We start from the raw sequence: 22,681 nt of genomic DNA, 5'->3' as shown, positions 1-22,681 counted from the left end.
ACAGGTTACTGGTCTGACCCAGTGTGGACATTATTATGTTGGTTAGCAGAAGGAGGGTTAAGGCACACTTTCTGGGCCAAAATAGACCAAAAACCCTAAAGGGGGGAATTTTCAAAGTCAGTCAGTATTGGTCTAACTCTTCTCTCACTTAAATTAATGTTAAAACTCCCTTTGATTTCAATGGGAGAAGGGTCAGGACAATAGTAAGGGCTTGTCTACACTAGCCCCTGTCTTTGAAGGGGGGCATGGTAATTCTCCTGAGCAGGGAGTAACAATGAGGTGCTGCAATGCATATGCAGCACCTCATTAGACTAATTTTTGCCACATGAACTTCAAAGTTGATAACTTCAAAGTGCCCGCGGCTATGTGGCTTGCCAGCCCTTCAAAGTAGTGTAAAGAAGCCCTGAGGTTTTAGAAAATGCCCATCCTGAGTTTTCCCAAACCTAAAATACCAGAAATTTTTCCTTGATTAAAAATAACAACAAAACCAAACCAAAAAAGTACCTCAAGATATTTACCACTGATCCATATTAGAAGTAGTGTTTACTTGCGCTCAATGACCTCTAATAAGAGCTGTTGACATTTTCTCTTAATCATTATAGTGCTACAGCAAACAAGAAATTGTATCGCAGAAGGCAACATTTCCTGTTGCTGAATCTAAAAGCTTTACCACACAAACAGGCACAATTACAAGGTGATGCAGAATTCTACAAGTCCAAGCGGAAGTTCATACATCCACGATCATAAACATACCCAGGATCAGAATAGAAGACAAGATTGGGACTTAATGAATATATGGGTGACAACATCTAATATTAGGGCTTCTGTCTCGGCAGTTGGAACAGCTGACAACTAAAAAGAGTGGACGCAAACTTTAACACAGTGTATTTCATACTTGCATCAATAAAATGTGCTACAGTTACAAAAGAGGGTCCAACTTCTGCACAATACTTGAGCAAGTGCTTTACTTTAACCACAGAAATATGCCATATGTCTTCAAGGGATCTACATACATATTGAGAGTTAAGAGGTGCCTATGTATTTTGCTGAATTGAGGTTTTGACCCCAATTTTCCTATTTTTCTTGGGAGTCTGCAGCACGCCTGTCATACTGATACCTAAGGCAGGAATAATTAGATATTTCTGTGGGAGACAAGTATCTGTTCACTGAACCAGCTTTGGTTATTTATTTACCTTTTCGTACACATCACTCCACTTTTTTTGTTCAGTTGCTCTGGTGAGATACAATGATGACACCAAGAGCTGACAACGTTCCATACGTACCTGCAGGTCCAGTCGACAACAAATCCATAATGACCGAGTCTGCACCTTTTGTGTACACCACCACCTTGTTGGAGAGCGGATGTCTAACAATTACAGACATTCTTTTTCGTACTGAGTCAAAAGGCAGAATGTGCAAAAGCTGAAATGTTAAAGATCCCAAAGCAGCCAGGTCCACAGTAACTTGATCAGGAGTCCTAGACTGCAGAGTGCATTTGTACGCTCTGGCAGCATGAACTAGTGCAGCTTCATCCGGGCTCTCAGCCTCATAATACAGTTCAGATATAGCTTGTTCAAGAGATGACCCAGCATCACCATGCTCACTTCCTGTAACTAGATCCACTGTATCTAGTGGTTCAGGTGAAGGTACTTTGGCACATCGTGGACTCTCAGTAGCCTGAGGTTCGTTAGCCGTTTGGGCTGCTCCTTCCAAAGGAGGTGAAGCCAGCTTCACTCTGAAAATAGACAGTTTGCTCACAAAAGTACTCGGGCTCTCTGACGATGATGATGATGATGACGCCGCCGACTCTTTTGCATTTGGAATTGGTGACGTACTCAGCCTTCGTACTGACAACCTCTGGAACATCTGTTTGATCTCCTCAAGGGATTTAATGGGCATTCTACCTAGAGAAGACAGTCTCAGCTGCAACAGAATTAAGAAAAAAAAAATTAGCAAAAACATTCATACATGCTCTGAGACCATATACTTTCGTAATGGAGGTATTTTATTTCAACAAGGAGTAGATGGGTTACAAAATAAATACTTTTAAATATATCCCTCATTTAAATTTCAAGGCTGGATTTTTTTGCACTTATAATGTTCTATTTTTAATATATATACTATATAGTAACGTATAATTCTATTGATTAAATTCAGCCAAACCCAGACACGACTAGATTCCAAGCGCATCAACTGAAAACACACTTCAGATTTGTAAAGTTACACTAACTCCAAGTCTGATTAATAATTGTGGCCCATTTCTAGAATTCGGACCAATGATGAAACAAATAGCATGACTTACATTCTAACTTTTTTTTTTTTCATTTCATAGCCAATGGGCTTGCAGTTTTGTTCTCCTTATTTTGAATCAGTCAGAAGTTTGCAAAGATAAATGTGCCCCACAAAAAAGGGGACAGTAATTACAAAAAGTATCTTTTAGAAAGAAAATCCTTTAGAAACATTTTTCTTGCATGTGGATGTAAGCAGAAAAAACTAATCTAAAATGCGTGGTTTAGAACAGGGGTCTTTAAGAAGCCCTTGCCGCTCCGAGAGCAGCCACCGCTTAAACAAAAATCTAAATTCAGTTGCCCACGTGTGAGCCAACTGAGTTTAGTTTTGTTGTTTAAGCGGTGTCAGCTGGATCTGCACAGCAGTCAGCCGCACCAGGGAGCCCAGACGAGAAAGCTGTCTGGGCAGGGAGACGCCCCATACGGGAAGAAGTCGAAGCTGGCAGAAGAGCTGGGGAGGGGGTGGCTGAGCCTGTCCCTGCCTGAGCTGCACAGAGGAGGAGGAGGAGGAGGAGACAGCAGGGAGAGGCAGCTGCTGCAGCGGAACTGCACACGCTGAGACGAGTTAAGCCTGTGGGCAGATGTGGGGAAGGCTGGGGCTCAGAGGGGTTAACCCTGAGGCTTGGGAGGGGACGTTGGGGCTCAGGGGGATTAATCCTGGGGATGGGGGGGGCAGGTTTGGGGGATGCAAAGGTAAAGCCTGGCGTTAGAGGCAGATTTGGGGGCTGAGGTGGGTAAAGCCCGGAGATGGGGTAACAACTTTCCAGCTGGTACAAATTATTGTGTCCACGCTGTTCTTAAAACAGGGGTGATAAAAAGTATGGTTTGACATCATTTATTAAGGACTGTCTGGTATTCACGTGCATAGTGGCTCCTGAGGGATTCATTTGATAACTTGAATTTGAAAATATGGCTTTTCTCGCTTTTTCAGCTGCAGATCCCTGGTTTAGTATATTGCACATGGATTAGAACAGTACTACAGTAAACCATTGATTTAAGAGATCCTGATTTAAAGGACTTCAGAAATAACAGATGCTGTCCACCAGCCCTTCCCAACCCCTACCTTCCCCACCCCCCGCAAATAAATGCCTGCAACTCACCAGAGCTGCAGCTGCAGGAACTTCTGGGGCCAGAGGACCTCCCAAGTGGGCCTTGCAAGGTGCCTCCAGCCCTGCAGATCAAGCTTTAACACACTTTGGGCATTAACAAACACCCCTTTCCCCCTATTAGTCTGTTAAAACGAGGGTTTGCTGTACAGTTAATAGGTTACATCTGCTGTTAATCTAGTTAGGGTACTAGTTCTAGTTACGAATGAGCAACCTAAGGGAAAGACTTTAAACACAGGTTTCTGGAAAACTCAGCCTCCACTGTTTTGAGGCAGAATCAGTAGAGACTCCTAACTTTTGCCTCAATTCTGCATATAAGTGAAGGCAGAATGAGGCCTTAACTCCCTTGATTTTTCAGAATAACTGATGTTTTGTGGTTATAAAGCACTCTGAGGAAGCAAAACTCTAGAGAGAGCTATGGACTGTATTTTATTATTTCTTATGGATTCTCTGGCTGTGAATTAGGCAAGGGTGATTGGATAGGAGTTGCATTATTGCTTCAGGGAAATAAGCTATTTTCCCCCCATCAACTATTTTTTAAATGCAGCAGCAAAGCCAAGTTCACAAATATAGCATTGTAAAAGACCTGCACCCTATTGTAGGCTTGAAACACTGCAGTTTAGCAGGAGGAACGTGTTTTCAGTAAAGGAACATTTACTTACAGTAATCACATAAATTTTTTTTGGGGGGGTGGGAAGTTCAACCCTAACCTTTCTTCAAGTAAGATCACTCAGAGGATAAATTGAATTTTAATTTTTTTAGAAAATAAGTTCCAGTTAAAAACGACACAGTGATAATTTACGACTGCAAAGAGGAAGATTGCTACCCACAAAATAGCTGTTGGGTCTCAGCAATGCTTCTAAGATGCCACATCTAGGTATGTTTTGTTTTAATGATTATTATTATTACAGTATAAAAATGCAAAGCAGGCTCTCCCTACCTTTCTAGTAACCCCACGAGGCAGCTACGGTTTGAAATATACCATATTTTTCATACTGGAGGAATATTAAAACCAGGCATTTTATTGGTGAATAGAACACAGTAAAAATGGCAAATAAATTTAATCTTAGGGTCCCTCTTGTGTTTAAGGCTCTCACATCACTGGAACTTTTGCTAGTGTACAATAAGAATACAATCAGCAATACAATAATTCCTTCTCTTCAAGCAAACATGGCAAAGCAAAGGAGGAAAAAACAGCCACATTTAAAAGGTATTGCCTTGGTATCTCTCCATGCAAACAAGACTATGGGGAACACATGGAAAGTTATAATATGCTGCAGCAGCCAGAAACGTGATCACCTGAGTAGCAGATTTTTCTGCCTTACCTTTTGCCGTGGTTGGTTAGGAGCTGAAACTACCACAGTATTACAGATTGCCAGAGCAAGAAAGAAATCAGTGATATATACTGTTTCCAAGGATGAATCTCTGTCACCTTCTTCTGATTGTACATATGAATGACAAGAAAGTTGACTGAATTTCTCCAAGAGCTGGGCATCTGGAACAACATCTGTCTCCTGTAGGTCAAATAAAACAGATATCCTCTTATATAATTCCAAGAGGTCAGATGTGGCTGCTGGCACAAAACATGTTCAGTGTCGCAAGGTTTTACAATGCACAAGTATAAAGTTCTCTTGGAAGCACACATAAATAAATCACTTCTTGAGCTCCTATTTGCAGATGCTGCAGGGAAGTTAATCTCAAACCAAAAAGGCAAAACCTACTACAGTTTGTAAAATGGAGGTGCTAGAGAAGTTTAGGCAACATCCTTCAGTTAATAAAGGCCCCATCCTGTTCACTGAGAAGCACTTCTTGGAGAGAGAAGAGCACCCTGAAATATGTGGGTCAGGTATTTGCAGGAGCTGGTCCTTTTTGCATGGGAATTGCCATACTAGATCAGACCTACAATCCATTTAGACCAGTATCCTGTCTTCAGCGGTGTCAGGCACCAGATGCTCCTGAGGAAGATATAAGAAACGCTTCAATAGGCAGACTATAACCAGCCCCGCAACCCTCAAAAGCCTCATCCTAATCCTTTCTGTATCCTAATATTTTGTTGGATTCTTCCACCACATTGAGTAGTGGTGCTCACTAAGTTGGCCACACTGATAGCGTGGGTCTTTTTCCTGCATAAGCATTGTCAAGTTCAAATCCTCAAGACAGATTTTCACTTCCCTGCCATCCTGATGTTTGAGAGAATACCCTAAAATGGTCCCACCCTCTCATTGCCTGCCAGAACTCTTGCTACCAGCTCTGGTGCATCTGCAGAGAAAGGGGTAGGACACGCTCCGTTTGAAATTTTGAGCTCTCTCAAAGGTAATGAAATTTACCCCAACTCAGAGGAGCCAGCCCCAGGCCAAGTCCCACTTATACCTTCAAGCACTTGAATGTGCCTTAACCCTGTGCGGGCCCTCTGCATAGGGTGAATGTCACACCTACATAGACAGAACCCAGTCTTCACGAGCCTTAGCTCACGAACAAGGCTTCAATGAAGTTATGGAGTTCACAGCCGTCATGGATTCTGGAGCTTTACCCGACCTCCATGACCTATCCGACTCCATGACATGTCCTCTGCCAGGTGTTGCAGCTAGGGCTGTGCACTATGCCCCATGACTTCCCAGGGCCAGGAGCCCACCCCTGCACCCTCTGAGCTGCAGCCAGGACTGGGCACCTGTGGCTGGAGAAAGGACTGTGTGCCCCTCCCCCACAGACAGCACTGGGGCTGGGTCTGTGCATCACTCTGCCTCCATGGCTGTTGCCACTGGATCCGGGGCTGTGCCCCTACCCATGGTGATGGGCTCAGCCTGTTGGCCCCAACCCTGTGACTCCAGTTGTCATTCCTCCCTGCTACCTAGACCTGCCCCTGTACCCTGGTTATGTTTTGCAAAGTCACAGAACCCAAAAATTCATGGAGGCCTGTGACCTGTGACTTTACTAAAAATAACCATGACCAAATTTTAGCCTTAGCATGAGCATGTCAGCCAAAATAAAACAAGATAGTGTCTCGATCTCTTTAATGTTCCTTTGAGTCTCATTTATAACGGATGTGCATAGTTCAGAGAGCTTTTTTTGCTGCCAACAACATGGTGCATGCGGGTGGAATATGGTTTACCCATACTAGATACCACCTTTTTTTAAAAAAGAACACCTCTCAGACCAACATTTCAAAAACTGACAATCTGATTTATTCACTTCATCTGGCGTGCTAGTGGAGATACCCCAGCGAGATTCAGTGCAGGTGCCCTGGTGATCTGAATTATTCAATAGCACCTGCATTATCTTATACAAACATTAAGAACACTTTTCAAGCATTCTTAAGCACCTCCACGCAGAGCACACTGTGAATGCCAAATACATGTCAGCAAACAAACAACTGCTTCACAGGCAAGCCCTTTGATCTATTTTATTTATCTAGCCCTCATCACTGTGGTAAATGAGCAACTCGAACATTTCAATCCATTTATCACAGGAGTTTTCAAACTTTTTCTGCTGGAGAGCTGTTTCGCACAGCAACCCTTTAGTATGAAAACCTGCACCACCGCTTTTACATTAAAAATGGGAGGGTGTGGGGGAGTTAATTTAACTTGCTGGGTGCTCAGGGCTGTCAGCCCCCCCAGAACTTAGTCTGTGACCCCTATGGAACCACCTTGTGATTCCCTGAGGGGCCACAGTGCCTAATTTGAGAACCCCTGTTTATCCACACCCCACTCTGGCTGGGTAGTACAGAAATGCTACTAGCCCTAGAAGGGACCTGAATCATACTGAGCGGCTGTAAAGAGCAGACTATTGCCCCAACCACTGGACCATCCTTCTCACCTAGCTTCAAGTGAATAGCTTGGAAATAAATGAACACCTGATGTGCCCAATTCAGTTCTGAACTTACTTTAAAAGCTGCATATCCACATTTTATTTGCACCATCATTTAAAAATGTATCAGCTACAAATCAGCTGCAGGGAGGCCCTTTCTGAAGGAAATCAGAAAGGATTTCCAATAAGACAAATAACCTATTCAGTTTTAATGAAAAAGAAATCAGATGCCGTCATGATTACTTTGGGTATTTAAGATCAAAGGACATCAAGCTCTACTTACAATGGGGCTGCTGAAAGCTGCATGTCTTGAGTGTGGAACGGTACTGACTCCATCTTCCCCTCCGAAAGCAGAACAGCTACCAGCCCACTGATTCAAAGCCTTGGAGTTCAAAGGCCCACTCCTCGCTGTCCTGCAGCTGTGCGCCTTCTGCTTTGGCATGTGGCTCACTGAGCCACACAGAGCATCTGTTAACTCCTCATCCTCTGAATCAGTCTCTTGATAGGATTCCAGCCTCTTGGCTAATGGGGGGTGGGGGGGGAGAAATCAAATTTCAGCCATCATGAGGAACCTCTCCTTTGTCCCTTATTACAAGCTCAAATCATCAGCTAGAAGCCTGGGAGCTGAAGTTTAAAACATGGATTTTTATACACATGTAAAAAAGGGTTTTGTATTAAATATATTTTAATCAAAAGTCAAATCTGATAACATGGACACTGGTTTGGCAGCACAAAGATCATTTTCAACGAGGGCTCTGTGAATTCTTCCTGAAGTTTAGCTTTTTGAGGAGAAGGAAAATAAAATATTTTTAATGCATCAATTTTTATAGCTGAAAAGCCAGTCTCATCAATACAATAACCTGAATCATGTGTGTCACAAGTGGATGATGTTTTCTTCCCACCCTCCAACAAATTAAATCCCCCTTATCCCCCCTTTTAGGGGAACAAAGTCCCTGTTTGGTGGATTTTATGCCTTGATGATTCCAGGCTACTCACGGGGACACCACTGACCATGGAGACAACAGCCTGAACCCTCCCGTCCAGATCAGATATGTGGCCTCAATGTGAATGGGGTGGGGGGGAGGAATGAATTTTTTAGAAATAAAAATTACATATTCTCTAGCAGCTTGAAGTTAAAATTCAAACCGGATAATATAAGCCTCCATCAAAGCATGAGAACAAGAATCAAACCAGGGAAGAAGACAGCCTAGGTGACAGAGGACAATGAAATATTGGATGAAAGGTTTCAGGCTGCATTGACTAATGGAACCAGGAAAAGGTAAGGAAGTGAGGAAACATTAAAAACACATTCTGTTGACATACAGAACTCGGAACTTTTGTCAACAGCCTTCTGCTTCTCCCCCATGAGGCAGAACGTCTTTCTCGATGGAACCCGTTGACAGCAAAGCCCTGTGGATGCTCTGCGAAGGGCCCCTCTGTCAACAGACAAGGCTTCCATCCCCATCTGCTGTGCTTCTAGCTGGCCATTCTGTCGAGGGAGTGGCCAAGCAGTCCAGCTGCCCTCTGTCAACAGAGCAGATTGACAGAGTGATCCACTTCCATGTGTGGCTGCAAAATGTCGACAGACGTTTTGTCAGTGGAGATCTTCTGACAGTGACTTCTGTCAGCAGATCGCTGTGGTATACACGTAGCCTAAGAGATAACTTGCTCACTGGAAAGCTGAACCATTTTTTTCAAGAAGATAATCTGTGCTGCATGCTCTTCCCCTGACACCCTTCCCCAAGCAACTGCAGTGCAGGGAGATCTCTAGCAAAAGACATGCCTTCCAGTCCATTTTCATGCACCAAAACTATTTGTTTTCATCATCCGATGTCTGCTGCAGAAGGAACAAATATCTATGTTGTGAAGAAGGCACCTGGCTTATAAAATGTAGTAACCGAAGAGTTTTTGTAAGGTCACCGAAACCAGTGACCTTACACACTCAGCACTCCACTAGGGTACAGTTCCTTCATATGCAGATCTGGCTTTTGGACTTGCAATAGGACCATGCTATCTCCAGGGCAAAGTTCTGGCACCTGCCATCTCGACTGCTCCAGCCGCAGCTGGCAAGAGAATTGCTGTGCCCTTGGGGCAAGGTGGGGTGTGGCTCCAGGCTGGAAGCACGCAGAAGGGCTGAGGGTTGTCCTCCCTCCTCCCGCTAAGCCCTTCATAACTGCTCAGCCTGCATCGCCTGGGACTCCACAGCAATGATTTAAAGGGCACAGTACAGCTGCCCGTCCTCCCCAGTGACAGCCCTGGGAGCCACATGTTGCTGCTGGTCTGGCTAATGTTTGAATCATTGCAATTTAAAAATGGCAGGGAGCCCCAGCAGCCCAGGGCTCCCCTCTCCTGCCTTCACAGCTGCCACTGCACCACACAGCACCACTACCTGTATTTAAAAACAGTAGGGAACTCCCAGCTGCCGCTAGGATGACAGCGGCCCTGAGAGCCCCAAGGCCTTTTAAGTAGCCCGGGCCCCTGGGCAATTGCCCCCTTTGCCCGCCCCCGGGTCCTGCCTCCAACTATGAAACGCAGAAGTCTTCAGGCTAAAGTTCCTCACTCCCAGCACCACACCTCCCAGTATCGTGGCACCGCTGCGATGTCCTTGCGGGGGAGCCTCCGGGAAGGCTGTGGACAGGGGCACCGAGAACCAGGGCAGCTACTCAGCCACTTCCCCAGGAATTGTTTAACCAGGTAGGGCTGCCTTCCATTTAACTGGCTAACTAACTGACCAGCATTTTACATCTCTAAAGCACACGGCCCATCCCCAGCCACCAGGGCACAACATAAAACAATTGGAAATATAGTTAAAAATATGGCATTTTATTAAGGCAGTACTAACAGATGATAACAACTATGACAAAGGAATAGTGGATGTACACCATGTAGCACAAGGGGGCTCTGATATTTGACACGCAGCCCCTATCACTACTGCAATGCAAGAAACTACCAGTATTTACTATATGGCAATCTGTTTATTTCTTCTTAACACTTATGCTGGAAAAGCTAAAGAAATAATAATTTGTAGACTTAAATTGTTACACTGTTTGAATGAGGGTGTAAAAATTGGAAACTGATGGGACTTTTCCTCATATTTTTTATATTTGCTGCTGGCCTGAATTGCTTCTAAACTGTGTGTATGTATAATGTGAAGGAAGCACATGTATATATATGCTCCACAAAACTACTCACAAATTTATTCTAAACAAGTGTTTCCATGACTCTGAATGAGGTTGATCAGTTTGTTAATGTGACCACTAGGCGGAGCATCTGGCTTGCACAATGAACTTTTACATCAAATCACAGCAACAGTAAACACTGCACTGTGAATAACACTAATTTTATAAGCATGTATTACCATGAGCTCACTTTGGTTCAGTCCTCATTGATCATGTGCAGAATACTGGCTTTCCCCACTAACTGAATGACAGATTTCTACAGCCACCATGACTATATAACAGTAGCTGCACACCGTGATGGAAATACAGAAGGGTCTCAACATTTCTATGTTCAGAACCCACATGAATTTTGATTTTTCACAAATACAGGGGGTGCCCAGAGCCCCGGGGGAAGCAATGGCTGCCAATGCTCGCAAATAATTGAATTTTCAAATATTAAGTTAGCAAATCATGAGACCCTACTGCATATTCTGTTTCTCTGTTTAACTTACCAAAGAGCTAAATTAACCAATGATCAAATTAAGTGTCAAAGTCTGGGGTGTTGTATATAATTTCCGCTTACAGCCATGATTGCATTCTATATTGTTTATTTATTGCTTTTTAAAAATACAAAGTCACTAATAAAAGACCACCTGGCTCCCAGAGAGCCATTGAGAGGCTACCAAACAACAGATACAGAATGTCACTCATATAGGAAACAGAATGTTCATAATGCACTACACAGGTTTCTGAAACTTAATATTTCCACCCATTTGTGATGCGCCAGTTCACAGTAATTGTAAACAAAGTGTGCTAGATGGAAGTGCAAGCCTTTGCAAGCTCAAAGGCAGTTCATCAAATTACTACACAGCTGCTGGTTTGCAGAGGAATGTGCTTGTGCACCAATGCTAGTGAAGTCAACATGGCCTTAATTCAGCAAGATACATACACTGGCTAGTTCTCCACCATTCACACACAGGGGAAAACCACTGCTGCAAATAGGCTTAGCCTGCATGACTTCTCTTTGTGCCACTGTGCATGGGTCTGTCAAATGGACTTGACATGCACCCTACACCGACACAAATAAGGAAGGTAGGAATGCTGTCCCGCATGTTTCATTCCTTACCGTTCTCCTCATGGCAATATTCCTGTCCTGCAATGCTGCATCTCCGGAAAACCATTTTGTTCTCAGTGAGGGTTCCAGTCTTGTCAGAAAAGATGTACTGGATCTGCCCTAGATCTTCAGCAATATTTAGTGCTCGACACTGAATAGTGGAGTCAGTTTTCTCGTGGTACAGGTCGATATCATTCTGAATTAAATAGATTTGTCCTAATTTGACAACTTCGATTGAAACATAGAGAGAAATCGGGATCAAGACCTGACAAAATAAAATGAGTGGATTACATGCAGCTAGACAATCTGATGGTTACGGAACCAAATTCTGCTCCAGTTACACCAACACACATAAAGTAACTTCACTGACGTCTAGGGTGACCATATTTCCCTATAGCAAATACTGGACACCTGGGGGAGCGGGGTGTGGATTCCCGGCTGTGGCTGCCACGGGGTGTCAGAATGGGACTGACGCACTATGGGGGAGCTCCCTGGTTGTTGGGGCAGATGTCCTGCAGAAGGGGTTTGCTGGCTGCCCCAGGCCACTGGGCTCCGGGAATGCTGCAGAGATGCTCCCTGGCTCCCGTGCTTGCTGTCCTCTTGGGGATGTCACCCTGGGAAGGGACGGTGCTCCCTGGTTGTGGAGGACAGCTGCAACTCCCAGCTGCCCTGTGCCTCAGGGCGCCAGCAATGGGGTTGCTGCCCCATGCGGGACCTCCCTGGCTACCCCACGCCTCAGGGCACCTGCAATGGGGCTACTGCACTGCAGGAGTGCTCCCAGGCTGCAGGGTACTCCCTAGCTGTGGAGGCAGCTGCCCGGCAGGGGGGCGTGAGGGGGGACAGTTACACAGCAGGCTGTCCTGCAGTGGGCATTGAGCTACCTCCCCAGTGATCTCCCCATCTGCAGAGGCAGCTGTCCCAAGGAGGGGCTGCCCAGCACTGCTGGGGCTCCAAGTTCCCCTTAAAATCTTAGAAGGAGGCCAAAACACAGTACCCTACCCGCCAGCATACCCTGCCTTAACTCTGGGGCAGGGACCCTGGCTCCCCCTCCTGCTGCTGCCTGTGCTGCTCCTGACTGATTTTACCTGCAGCTGCACTGACTTGGGGAAAAGGCAGCTCAACAGGGAGAGTGAATATATGGGACAATTAGCACTTTTGTTATTAAAAAAAAAAAAAAAAAAGGGCAGGATGCCCGCCTAAAACACAGGACTGTCCCAGTAAAAATGGGACAGAGGGTCACCCTCCTGAAGTCAGAAGAGTTACTCCAGATATACTCTGGGGTAAATCAGAGCAGAATCTGGCCTATGGTGGATTGAAGTTACCTGCAATAAAATGATCATTGTCCAAAACATATAAAACCCTGCTAATGCTGGTGGAGTGGATTTTCCATCCGGCTCAGGAATGTGAAAAGGAGACGTCTCTGAATATCTACTTAACCAAATCCCATGACCTTAAAAAGATAAAAAAAGTATAAAAAAGAATCAGTTACACGTACACTGGACCATAGTTCAGTACCAAGTTGAACAGAAACTTGAATAGGTTTAAAGCCTGATGCTCGATCCAACACTTTTTCATTTTGCTCACAAGAGCGTTCATTAGGAGGGATAGCTTGGCAGTTTGAGCATTGGCCTTGTACACCCAGAGTTGTGAGCTCAGTCCCTGAGGAGGCCATTTAGGAGTCTGGGGCATGGTCCTGCTGAGAGGGCCAGGGACTGGACTTGTTGACCTCCTGAGGTCCCTTCAAGTTGTATGAGATGTGCGTGTATATAGATAAATGAAGCAATCTTGTTCTTCTACCTTTGCTTATTCTAATTCATGAATGAAGGTCGCCAGGGTACTGGATGAAGAGTAGGTACATGTAGCACTTTCTTTATTCATTAGACTACTCTTTCACAATCCAATGGAGAAAAATACAGTTGATACAAGTTTCAAAGGATTTTTCTTTTATTTCTGGAAAATACCAACAATGAAGTGACTCCCAGCAGCATGTGTGGCCAACACCCCAATCCTGTAAACTGTGACTTATTCAGACTTCTTAATGGGCACAATGTAGGTCCTACATGAACGACTGTTAGAAAGCTGTGCTAAAAATCTAACTTTAAAACCCATTTCAGCTAACACACTTGTATCACAAATGAACTCCAAGAGTTAGACTGTGTCAAAAGATTTCAGTAAGATGATGATAAACCTACTTTCAATTATTATAAAATGTGCCCCTCTTGGCAGCTGAGTGCAAGTACCAAATATGCTCAATGTCCAAAATGTAAATCCCTCCAACAGCCATGCAAACTTAGATTCTCCATCCAGTTCCACACTGTAGGCCTTTTTCCACGAAACTGACTTAGGAGAAACATAAGCTTTCTAGCATTACCACTAAGGTCAATGAAAGACTAGGTGGGGAAGCTATTCCCAAGGCAAAGGCCTTTCACTGAGGCTCCATTTACACTGTAACAGAAAATTGACTTAAGCCACGCAGTGCCAGCTCTGTGAATAACGTAGCTGGAGTTATTGTACCTTACACTGAGTTACCGTGGGTTCTTATGCCGTGGGAGGTTGACAGGAGAAACCCTCCCGTCAACTTCCCTTACTCTCTTCATCCAGGGAGAGTAACAGGTTTCACAGGAAAGTGATCTGCCATTGATTTGCTGGAGCTAAATGTAGTATAGATATAAGTGAAGAATATCCTCTCTCCAGCCTTCTCCGAACTGACTGTGAGCACTGTATGCAGCTCAGCTGCTGAAGAATTACACAAGAAGGCGGCAGATTTTGGGGAGCTTGGGACCTAAGCTATTTGTGACACCACTTTAAATTGCACTCAGAAGTGATCTGGATACCAGTACTCCCTCCATACCAGCAGCATGACAGTGGGAGTTAAAATGATTTTTAAGATTTCCTGAAAAGGCAACACATTTGCCAGCACTCCTAAGCCTCAGTCTTCTACTTTCAGTGCCTAGGCCTAGTAGAGGTATACAAAAATTTAGCTAGTTCATATTGATTTATTCCATCTTATTCTTCATTCTTAATCTGGTTACCGCTGAGTAAAGAGCTTGATTCCTGGAAAACTGGATTATTTATTCCCATAGCCTACCAAATGAAAGCCCCAAAAATAAAGCAATGAAAAACTTGCAGGCAAAAGGTGGGGGAGGAGACACAAAACAAAGAATAATACTTTGCAGTCTTACTTAAACTGAACTTACCCAAGGCACCAACTAAACACATTACAATCAGAAGAACAACGCACCAAAGGACATCAGTGTTTGCTCTCCTTTCCAATTTACTGCGTTTGTAACGAGGGCCACTGTTATTCAGCATTGCTTTGGTTTCATGACCTGCAACACACATGCATTTTATTTCCTCCTCTGGCAGTTATTTAAATCAAAATTCAGATATGTTCTTGAAGGCTAAGAAAATTGGGTGCATGCGTTAATTAGTATCTGGATAGGGGTTCTAAATGTAAGAGAAACAATTAACTGCCAAAACAATGCATCCATTAATTCTGCTCTAGGGAGAAAACCTGATTTGTTTGGCATCCCCCTCTCTGTTTCTGTATATCAATATTTTTCCTTTCTGTCAAGTACCAGTTGCACTTCACAGTGGGTTATTACTTTCTAAATGTGAATGATAATGCTTGCTAATGTGGGACAGATTCATTGCTCTGGAGAGTTTTTCTTTTGTCTAAGAATACACGCAGGACAGATAACAACAGCATGACCTCAGCCCAGAAACAGAAGGACCCCTTCCAGAAGCATCAGTCTCCAGACCCAGCCTATTCCTTGGATTCGATTTTGAGGAAATTAATAATCAGTTTTAATTGTGGTGAGGGAGCAGAAGTGGTGCTGACATTTGTCCACATGGAACTGAACCGAGATCACCAATCTGCATTCACATATTACAGCAGCATTAAAGCCCTAACACAGAAACCAGTTTATTTCTCATAGCCCGCAGAGCAGCCATTAGCAAAGCTTCCAGCTCCTGCTCACCCGTTCTGGACTCAAATGGACACTCAAGAGGTAAGAGGCTTTGTATCCCATTTAGCAGTGCCCTGAACCATACTGTTTGCCAAGCCAAGGAAATAAAACTTAAAAAAAGAAATCGTGGAAAAACTCACATTTGCATGAACTCTGTGCAAACTCCTCCCCCATTCCACTAACCTGCATACACCACAATGCCCACAACAGCTTCTGTGTTTCTGATTGTGCATCCTCGTAACAGCAAGTTCTCTCTACTCAGGCCCACTCGCTCCTTGCTTGAATGTTCACTGCAAACACAGCACATTACTTAACAGGTAGTGCAGGAGCCTCCCACAACATTAATAGCAACCAAGCCTCAAAAGCACCCTGGACGCATTTTCATGCATTACCCACTGTGACACTTATGAGCAGATTTTCCACAGAGGTCAGATTTTCAATAAAGCTCAGTACTGAACCTATTGATCTTTTTGAAAATCTGAGCATACATGTTCTCTTGGTTTATACTGTGATTTCCTGGGTTTGTAAGCCAAAATATTTATTGTCTGGATAAATGAAAAAAAATCCTACATAAGGGCAACATTGCTATAGCTATCTCAGAATCAACACTAAGAATGGGAAGGAAACTCTTCAACCCAGCTCATCCCTGTGTTTACTGACAGTCTCAGTCACTATGCCTCAATCAAACCCATGCTGGGAGACCAGAGTAGAACTTTGGCCTGTTGACACGTGTTAAACCATGATTTAACCTTGTACTGGTTCAACCTCTCTAATCCGGAATGCTCTTATCCAGCAACCTCCATAATCTGGCAGGATTTTAGTTAGCCAGGCAACCACTTATCATGAGTGTAGCCAAGTTTCCCATGGTCTCATAAAGTTTGTTTACAGCCACCAGTCCTGGCTCTGTGTTCTGTGCTGTTATTTAGCTGCAGTTTACCCCTAAATGTCTTCAAAGAGCCCAGGAAGCCGTGGAGGTATTGGTAATGCTGCTAGAAATATTGACATCCTGTGGTCCAGCAAACTCTCATTCAGCATCAGTCAGGTCTCAAGGATGCTAGACAAGAGAGGTTCAACCTCTAGTGCAGAAATGATCTAACCATGTAATAACAAAATCCACAAAATGTTACTCAGTTTCGTCCTCTCCTAGGCTGCCACACAGAGCAAGGACATGGCTAATACACAGTTAGGACATATCAACACTAGGAGACAGAATGCTATTTTAATGGTGTTGCAGACAAGTTAATTAGACAATAGCTAGCCTATGGTCTTCAACATGAACGTCGATTGAGTAAGTCTTTACAATTTTTTCCCCTTTTCTCCTGTTTATAATTTTGATTCCCTGTGGTACAGGGGGCAGAAAAGGGACACTGCAGAGACAAAGAGCTTCCAAATTAAAATGTAAATAGTGTGCACTAATTAAAAATATTTAGTAGCTTAAACCATGCTCTTCAAACCGATGTCATGAACTCCTTACAGAGCCAATTTTACAGATAGAGAAACTGAATCCCAAGTAAGTTATGCAAGGGTCACATAGCAAGCCAGAGGCACAGTCAGGCCAGATCCATGCTACACAGTTTTGCTTGCCTATTCATGTTGGTTAAGAGCATAAAGGAAAAAAACAAATCCATAATACATCACACTCCTACTCAGCCTACCAGTCTGACTGCACCCCCTCTCTCCCAGCAGATGATGTTTATACACGAAACGGAGTTCTTTTGCTAGCACAGCTTATGGCATTTCTGGAGCTGGTTTAACTATACCAACACAAAACACCATTTGGTGTTATAAGTTGTCTCTCCACTAGAGGGGTTTGCTGTATAGCTATGCCAGCAAAGTCGCTGTAGTGTAGTCTAACCCTGAGCAAGAGCCAGATGTCTTTGTTCCCAGTTCCTGTTTAGACTACCATCCAGAATGAGTATTTGGGAATGTGTTACTGCAGACATCACATTCCATTAAAAACAGATAAGGGAGACATTTTGAATAAGGACCGCACCAATGTGAATTGAAGTATGAACTAAGCACTTTAAAAATTAATATTAACAAAACTTTACCAAGAAGCTTCTGACATTTTCAGGTGCTAGTACAGAAAGCATTTTTGGACCACTATGTCGTCTTAACCACACAGAAATTTAATAGTGCAATTATAATCAGGCCATGTAATTTAAATATAAGGTGTTTTAAAAAGTAAGCATTACAAGCCTTCAACAAATGAGCAAAATTACCACAACAAATAGCAAATCCACCCACCAAGCCTACTTACACAAAGCCGCGGAATCGACTGAGGTCATTGTTAGGACTTTCACATTCTATTCTACTTGAAAACTTCTCTGGATCAATTTCAGAGACCTATACTCAAAGAGAAGAATATAAAATTCAGATAAGGATGATGCAGCTTACAAAAATTATGAATTCACAACAGCTGCTTCATACTTTCCAGTTGTTCACGCTAGCAAGTATTGCCATGTGGAACAAAAGCAGGTATTTGGCTAAATCAGACTGCAAGATGAATGGAGAGATCTGTCTCGCCAATATAAAACCCATGGACATACCGCATGTGCACTGATGCTTCACGCATGCAACCAAGCTGTCAACTATGCTGAGAGAAAGGAAATTTTTTTCCAGTAAGACTTTCTAGTGTAGACAAAGCCTAACTATTGCTGGTAAAAATTATTAACACAAAGAACTACAACTGATGAATACGCATGAGTAGTTGAGCAATGTTATACAAATAAATAAATACAAAAAGTTACCTGCCTGGAGCAAATGTCTTTCTTAAGAAAGGCTGAAAAGTTTACGTATAGTATGGCAAAGTATATGAGGTCTGATTTGCAAAAACACATGGAACACACAATTCCAACTAATGTTAACGGAATACCTGGCAATTCAGCACCTTTGCCAATATGGCTTGTGACACTGAAATAGAAGTATTTCTCAGTAGAATGCTTTATAAATAAGAAAGTTCTTTGGCATATCAGCTGTTCTCTCTTTAAAGGCCACACTTACAAATCATGGAAATTTCATGAAACAAAATCAAATGAAATATCTTCATAATTAAAAAGATTCAAAGACTCCAGAATTCTCAACATAGGCAGGAAAAAAGGGTTCATATTTTCCTGAAGTTAACCCTTTTTCTCCTTGCTCCTGCTTTGCAGATCAATGATAAAAGCACAATTCTGATGCAAACTAAACCCATTGAAGGCATTAATGGTCATCTTAAAGAAGAGGTAGAATGGCACCTCTTTCACACAGTCTCTGGACCACTGAGTGAGTTCTGTAAGACTTTGGACATGACCATGACTTTTGATAACATTATGCTTGGATGAGGAATACAACAACCTAAGGCCATAAATGAAAGGGCTGCAGATGCAACTTGGCTAGCAGAGGCACACACACACCATTATGTGTTACAGACACCTATAAGGTATGTACACATCATTGTTACTGGGTTGGATCTTATATCCCCTCCCAGTGACTGAAGGGACTGCAACCTGTCCTCAGACAGGTAACCTCATAGCGACAAGAGCCAGTCACAGCTCCTATGAACTAAGTTGCCCACAATGGAATCATTGATAATTTTTCAAGTTCATAAGGAGTCCTACTTTGGAAAACAGGAAATGGAGGTACTACAGGACTGTCCAAGGATGTAGGAACCTTACTCTGATCAGCCAGTTGTCCAGTTAGATATCCATGTGAATTCCCTTTCTCCATAAGTGCACTACACTACTGCCAGGCATGTAGTGAATACTCTTGGTTCTGTGGAGAGTCTGAAGAGCAAAAACCTGTATGGATAATAGTTGAGCCACAGGGTGACTCTTAGCTACTTCCTGTGGGCTGGATGGGTAGATAGATGGATGTATATAACCGTGAACCAGACGTAAGCTTAGGGATGTGGAATAAGGAAGGCAACCTCCTGAATATTTATTTGTTTTGTTTCCCCAGACCTAGAACGGGAAATCCCCCTCCTTCTTCCTCCTCCAGTGTTCTTTGGGATAAGTAAGTACTGGGCTTGCAAGCCTCCTGCCTTGAATTCCTGTGATATCACTCCTCTGGATCTTAAACACAACAAACAACAAGGCCACACCCCTTCGTAAAAAGGCTTTTGTGAGAAGGGTCCTTTAAGAAGGACTGGAAGGGTAGTGTATACCAGAAAGAGAGAACTGGACCAGTTAGCAACGGGCAACAGTCTCTAGTGCCCACCTGTCCAGTGGCATGACAGACCACACCTGGTGGAATAGGACAACACAGCTTCCAAAGGTCACACGGTCAGGACGGGAACTGAGGTGAGTCCTGATAGTCTGGTCAAATCGTTCAATGGAATTAGCCCACCACAAGATGGGCAGGCATTGGAGCCCTATAAAGAGATCTGTAGGTGTATGAAGCGATCTCTATGAGGAAGGCGTGACCATCAACATTCAGTGCAGATGGGCTGACAGCGTTCATGGCTCTTATCTATTAGAAAGTCAGAAGGGTTCATAAGTTCGAAAGTTATGAAAAGTTTGAAAGAATTTAGCAAAATCCAAGAACCGGCAGGTTGGGCAGATACCTGCCAGTTCACCTCTTGCTGCCCCAGGTGACAAGTGGGAACAGAGGGAGGGGTCAAGGCCACCCCACTCTAAATGCACTTGCACAAGCGCACAAGGAGGCACACTGAGTACATGTACCCATATCAAAACACTGCTGTGCAAAAGACGACTCCACTCTCATGTGCATGTGGCACTTAGGCAGATTGACAGTGGAATCCACACTGACACACACCTGATAAAACATACTTTACTGACATTGACTTGAAATACTTTTCTGAAATTAGCGACCACATACACATTCACAGTGAAATAGCCAAAGGTGCAAATTAAAAACTGATTTAATTATTTTGATTCCATTTCAGGTGTAAGCCACCAATTAGATTAATTCTCTTTAAAATGATTAGAAATGCACAATGATCACCTGCTCTGCATATCCTCTCACCACCTGCCTCTGCTTCAAATTGGTCTCTCCATCAAGGCTGGCTGTTTCAATGTGACATATCCCATCTGGATCAGTAGAGTATAACACCACCATATCAGCAGGAATTCTCTCGTTACATGAAAGTCGAACGAAGTCCCCAACACTCACATCTTTCCAGCACCGATCTATGTATTTCTTCTCTTTCCTGAAATATATGTAAGAGTCTAAATGAAAAACTCCACAAGCTGCAAGATCAAAAAGGAACAACTACAAGAGATTATTATTTTGACTATAAAATAGCTTGTTTAAAATCAGTATACACCAAAGAACAAAGTGCTGGTGAGACATCTTACCAATTTAGGATGAGTGTACCTGCAACATAATCAATTGCTAGAGAGGAACTATACTTTCTCAGTGTGGTAAAATTCAGCACAGAATTTGGTCCAATAATTTCCATTCCCAGGGAGGATGTAGTGTTCTAAAATTCCCTCACTATGGCTGGCTGTGCCTACATGTGCCACTTCTTCCGGAAGCGGCACGGTAATTAGCTATCTGGAAGATGCTAATGAAGTGTGGATGCAAATTTTCTGCACCTCATTAGCATATCTGCACATGGTTCAGGGAAGAAGGGGCTTCCGGAAGATCCCTGTGGGCCACATGTCTGCATATGGACTTTGGAATCCGGAAGAGCTTATTCAGACTCCTAACCACATGCTAATATGCTAATGGGGTGCAGAAAATTTGCATCCGTACCTCATTAATATATTCCGGATAGCTCATTACTGTGCTGCTTCCAGAAGAAGCGGCATATATAGACACAGCCGTTATGTGTAGATTGCAGGCTTCTGTCTGGAGCCTGGAGGTCTCCTGACAGAAGTCTCATGCTCTGGGAGCCTTCTGCCTCATGGTCATCCTTGTTCCATGAGGAAGAAGGAATGTGTCAGCCACTCTAAAGGATGCATACCCGTCAACAGCTCACTCAATCTCTACATTATCAGATGCTTACACAGTGTGTACATTTAAGAATTGATTCTTATTTTGTGTAACAGGGAATACTACATTAGGAACTCATAAAATCATCTATGTTTTAGTGCTAACTCACTTTAATATATGCCTGTGCCACATATATGGGGACATCTACACATAAAAATCCATTTTTATCACTAAAATGTACCTTAAAGATATTTAATTCAGTCACAGTGAACAGTCATAGATATCACTAGCTTTAATTTTCCTGAAATACATCCCCTAAAGCTATTCGTAGAAATCAGCATGACAAACTGTTTTGCTATCAGTCTCACAGGTAGTAGCACTGCAGGTGGAGAAAGGGTAGGAGAATATTAAGTATGTAAAACAATCTGGTTTGTGAAGAGGAGCCTAAGAAAAGAATTAAATCACATCAGTTAAAAATATACGTATTTTTACATGCATAACGGAAGGATTTTACAGATTCTCCCAAAAAAAAAAAAAAACTATTAATCATTATTAGTTTTAGGAAAAAAATGACAAAAAGACAGAAGGGAATATTGGTAGTTGTGAATTAAATTCTCACTGACAGGACCTACTCTTATTTATTCCGAGGAACACAAAGAATTTAGAAATAAGAATATTGGATGCGCCAGCCTGCTGAGACAGATTAGCATTCTTGCAATTCATGGGGCATGCAGTTTATCAGTGTAAGCACAAGAAACCATAGAACATACTTTGCCCACAGGCTTTCTACCATTAATACATGCAAGACCTGAAAGGAGAGCAATTACTTCAGCTCTCTAAAAGTTTAATTATATTCCAGTTTCAGGTTCCATTCGTAAGTGGCTGAATAATTTGAATCCCACAAAGTTGCTGTACCTAGGAGATATTTGTTTTTACAAAACAGAATGTAATTGTGTTTCTTTGCAATTATATTAAGAAACCATTGTACAGGTTATTCATATTGCTACAGAACTAGCACTCAAAAACACAAACAACAACAAAAATCAAAGGAGCATGCTAAGTGCTAGAGAACTAATATTTTTCATTCTGAGAATTCATCACAAAATAATACTCCACACTTAAGTAGAACAAAATTGTAATTTTGTAATCTGCCTTGAGGGAGCCCACAGCTGTACTAGGTGGAGGTGAGCATTTACCTCAACCAGTGAACACATGTTGGAACTATAACTTGTCTTACATGTACACTAAGCTTTTACCATGGGTTAGTCAAGCCAACACTGGAATGGGTGTTTTGAATTTTTTAAAAATTAAGACAAGGCCTGAGCACTGGTGTGTGGCTGCACAGATTCAGTGCCTCCTTTCCCAA

General features: G+C 43.0%; 1 protein-coding gene across 2 annotated transcripts in view; it reads right to left on the bottom strand.

Annotated features, from left to right (window-relative positions):
• Positions 1 to 22,681, bottom strand: part of ATP10D (ATPase phospholipid transporting 10D (putative)) — a 79,387-nt gene that overhangs the window by 23,082 nt on the left and 33,624 nt on the right. For both annotated transcript variants that reach the window (XM_074992717.1, XM_074992716.1), the window contains 9 exons: positions 20,383 to 20,587; positions 17,699 to 17,784; positions 15,622 to 15,728; positions 14,668 to 14,799; positions 12,793 to 12,920; positions 11,483 to 11,735; positions 7,482 to 7,720; positions 4,720 to 4,908; positions 1,284 to 1,923 (listed from right to left, as the gene is read on the bottom strand). In XM_074992717.1, the coding sequence (XP_074848818.1) occupies positions 1,284 to 1,923; positions 4,720 to 4,908; positions 7,482 to 7,720; positions 11,483 to 11,735; positions 12,793 to 12,920; positions 14,668 to 14,799; positions 15,622 to 15,728; positions 17,699 to 17,784; positions 20,383 to 20,587 (1,979 nt within the window). The remainder of the gene's footprint in view (positions 1 to 1,283; positions 1,924 to 4,719; positions 4,909 to 7,481; positions 7,721 to 11,482; positions 11,736 to 12,792; positions 12,921 to 14,667; positions 14,800 to 15,621; positions 15,729 to 17,698; positions 17,785 to 20,382; positions 20,588 to 22,681) is intronic.

Source organism: Carettochelys insculpta, chromosome 4 (genome assembly GCF_033958435.1).
Source record: "Carettochelys insculpta isolate YL-2023 chromosome 4, ASM3395843v1, whole genome shotgun sequence".
NCBI lineage: Eukaryota > Metazoa > Chordata > Testudines > Carettochelyidae > Carettochelys > Carettochelys insculpta.
This window is presented reverse-complemented; position numbering and strand designations above follow the sequence as displayed.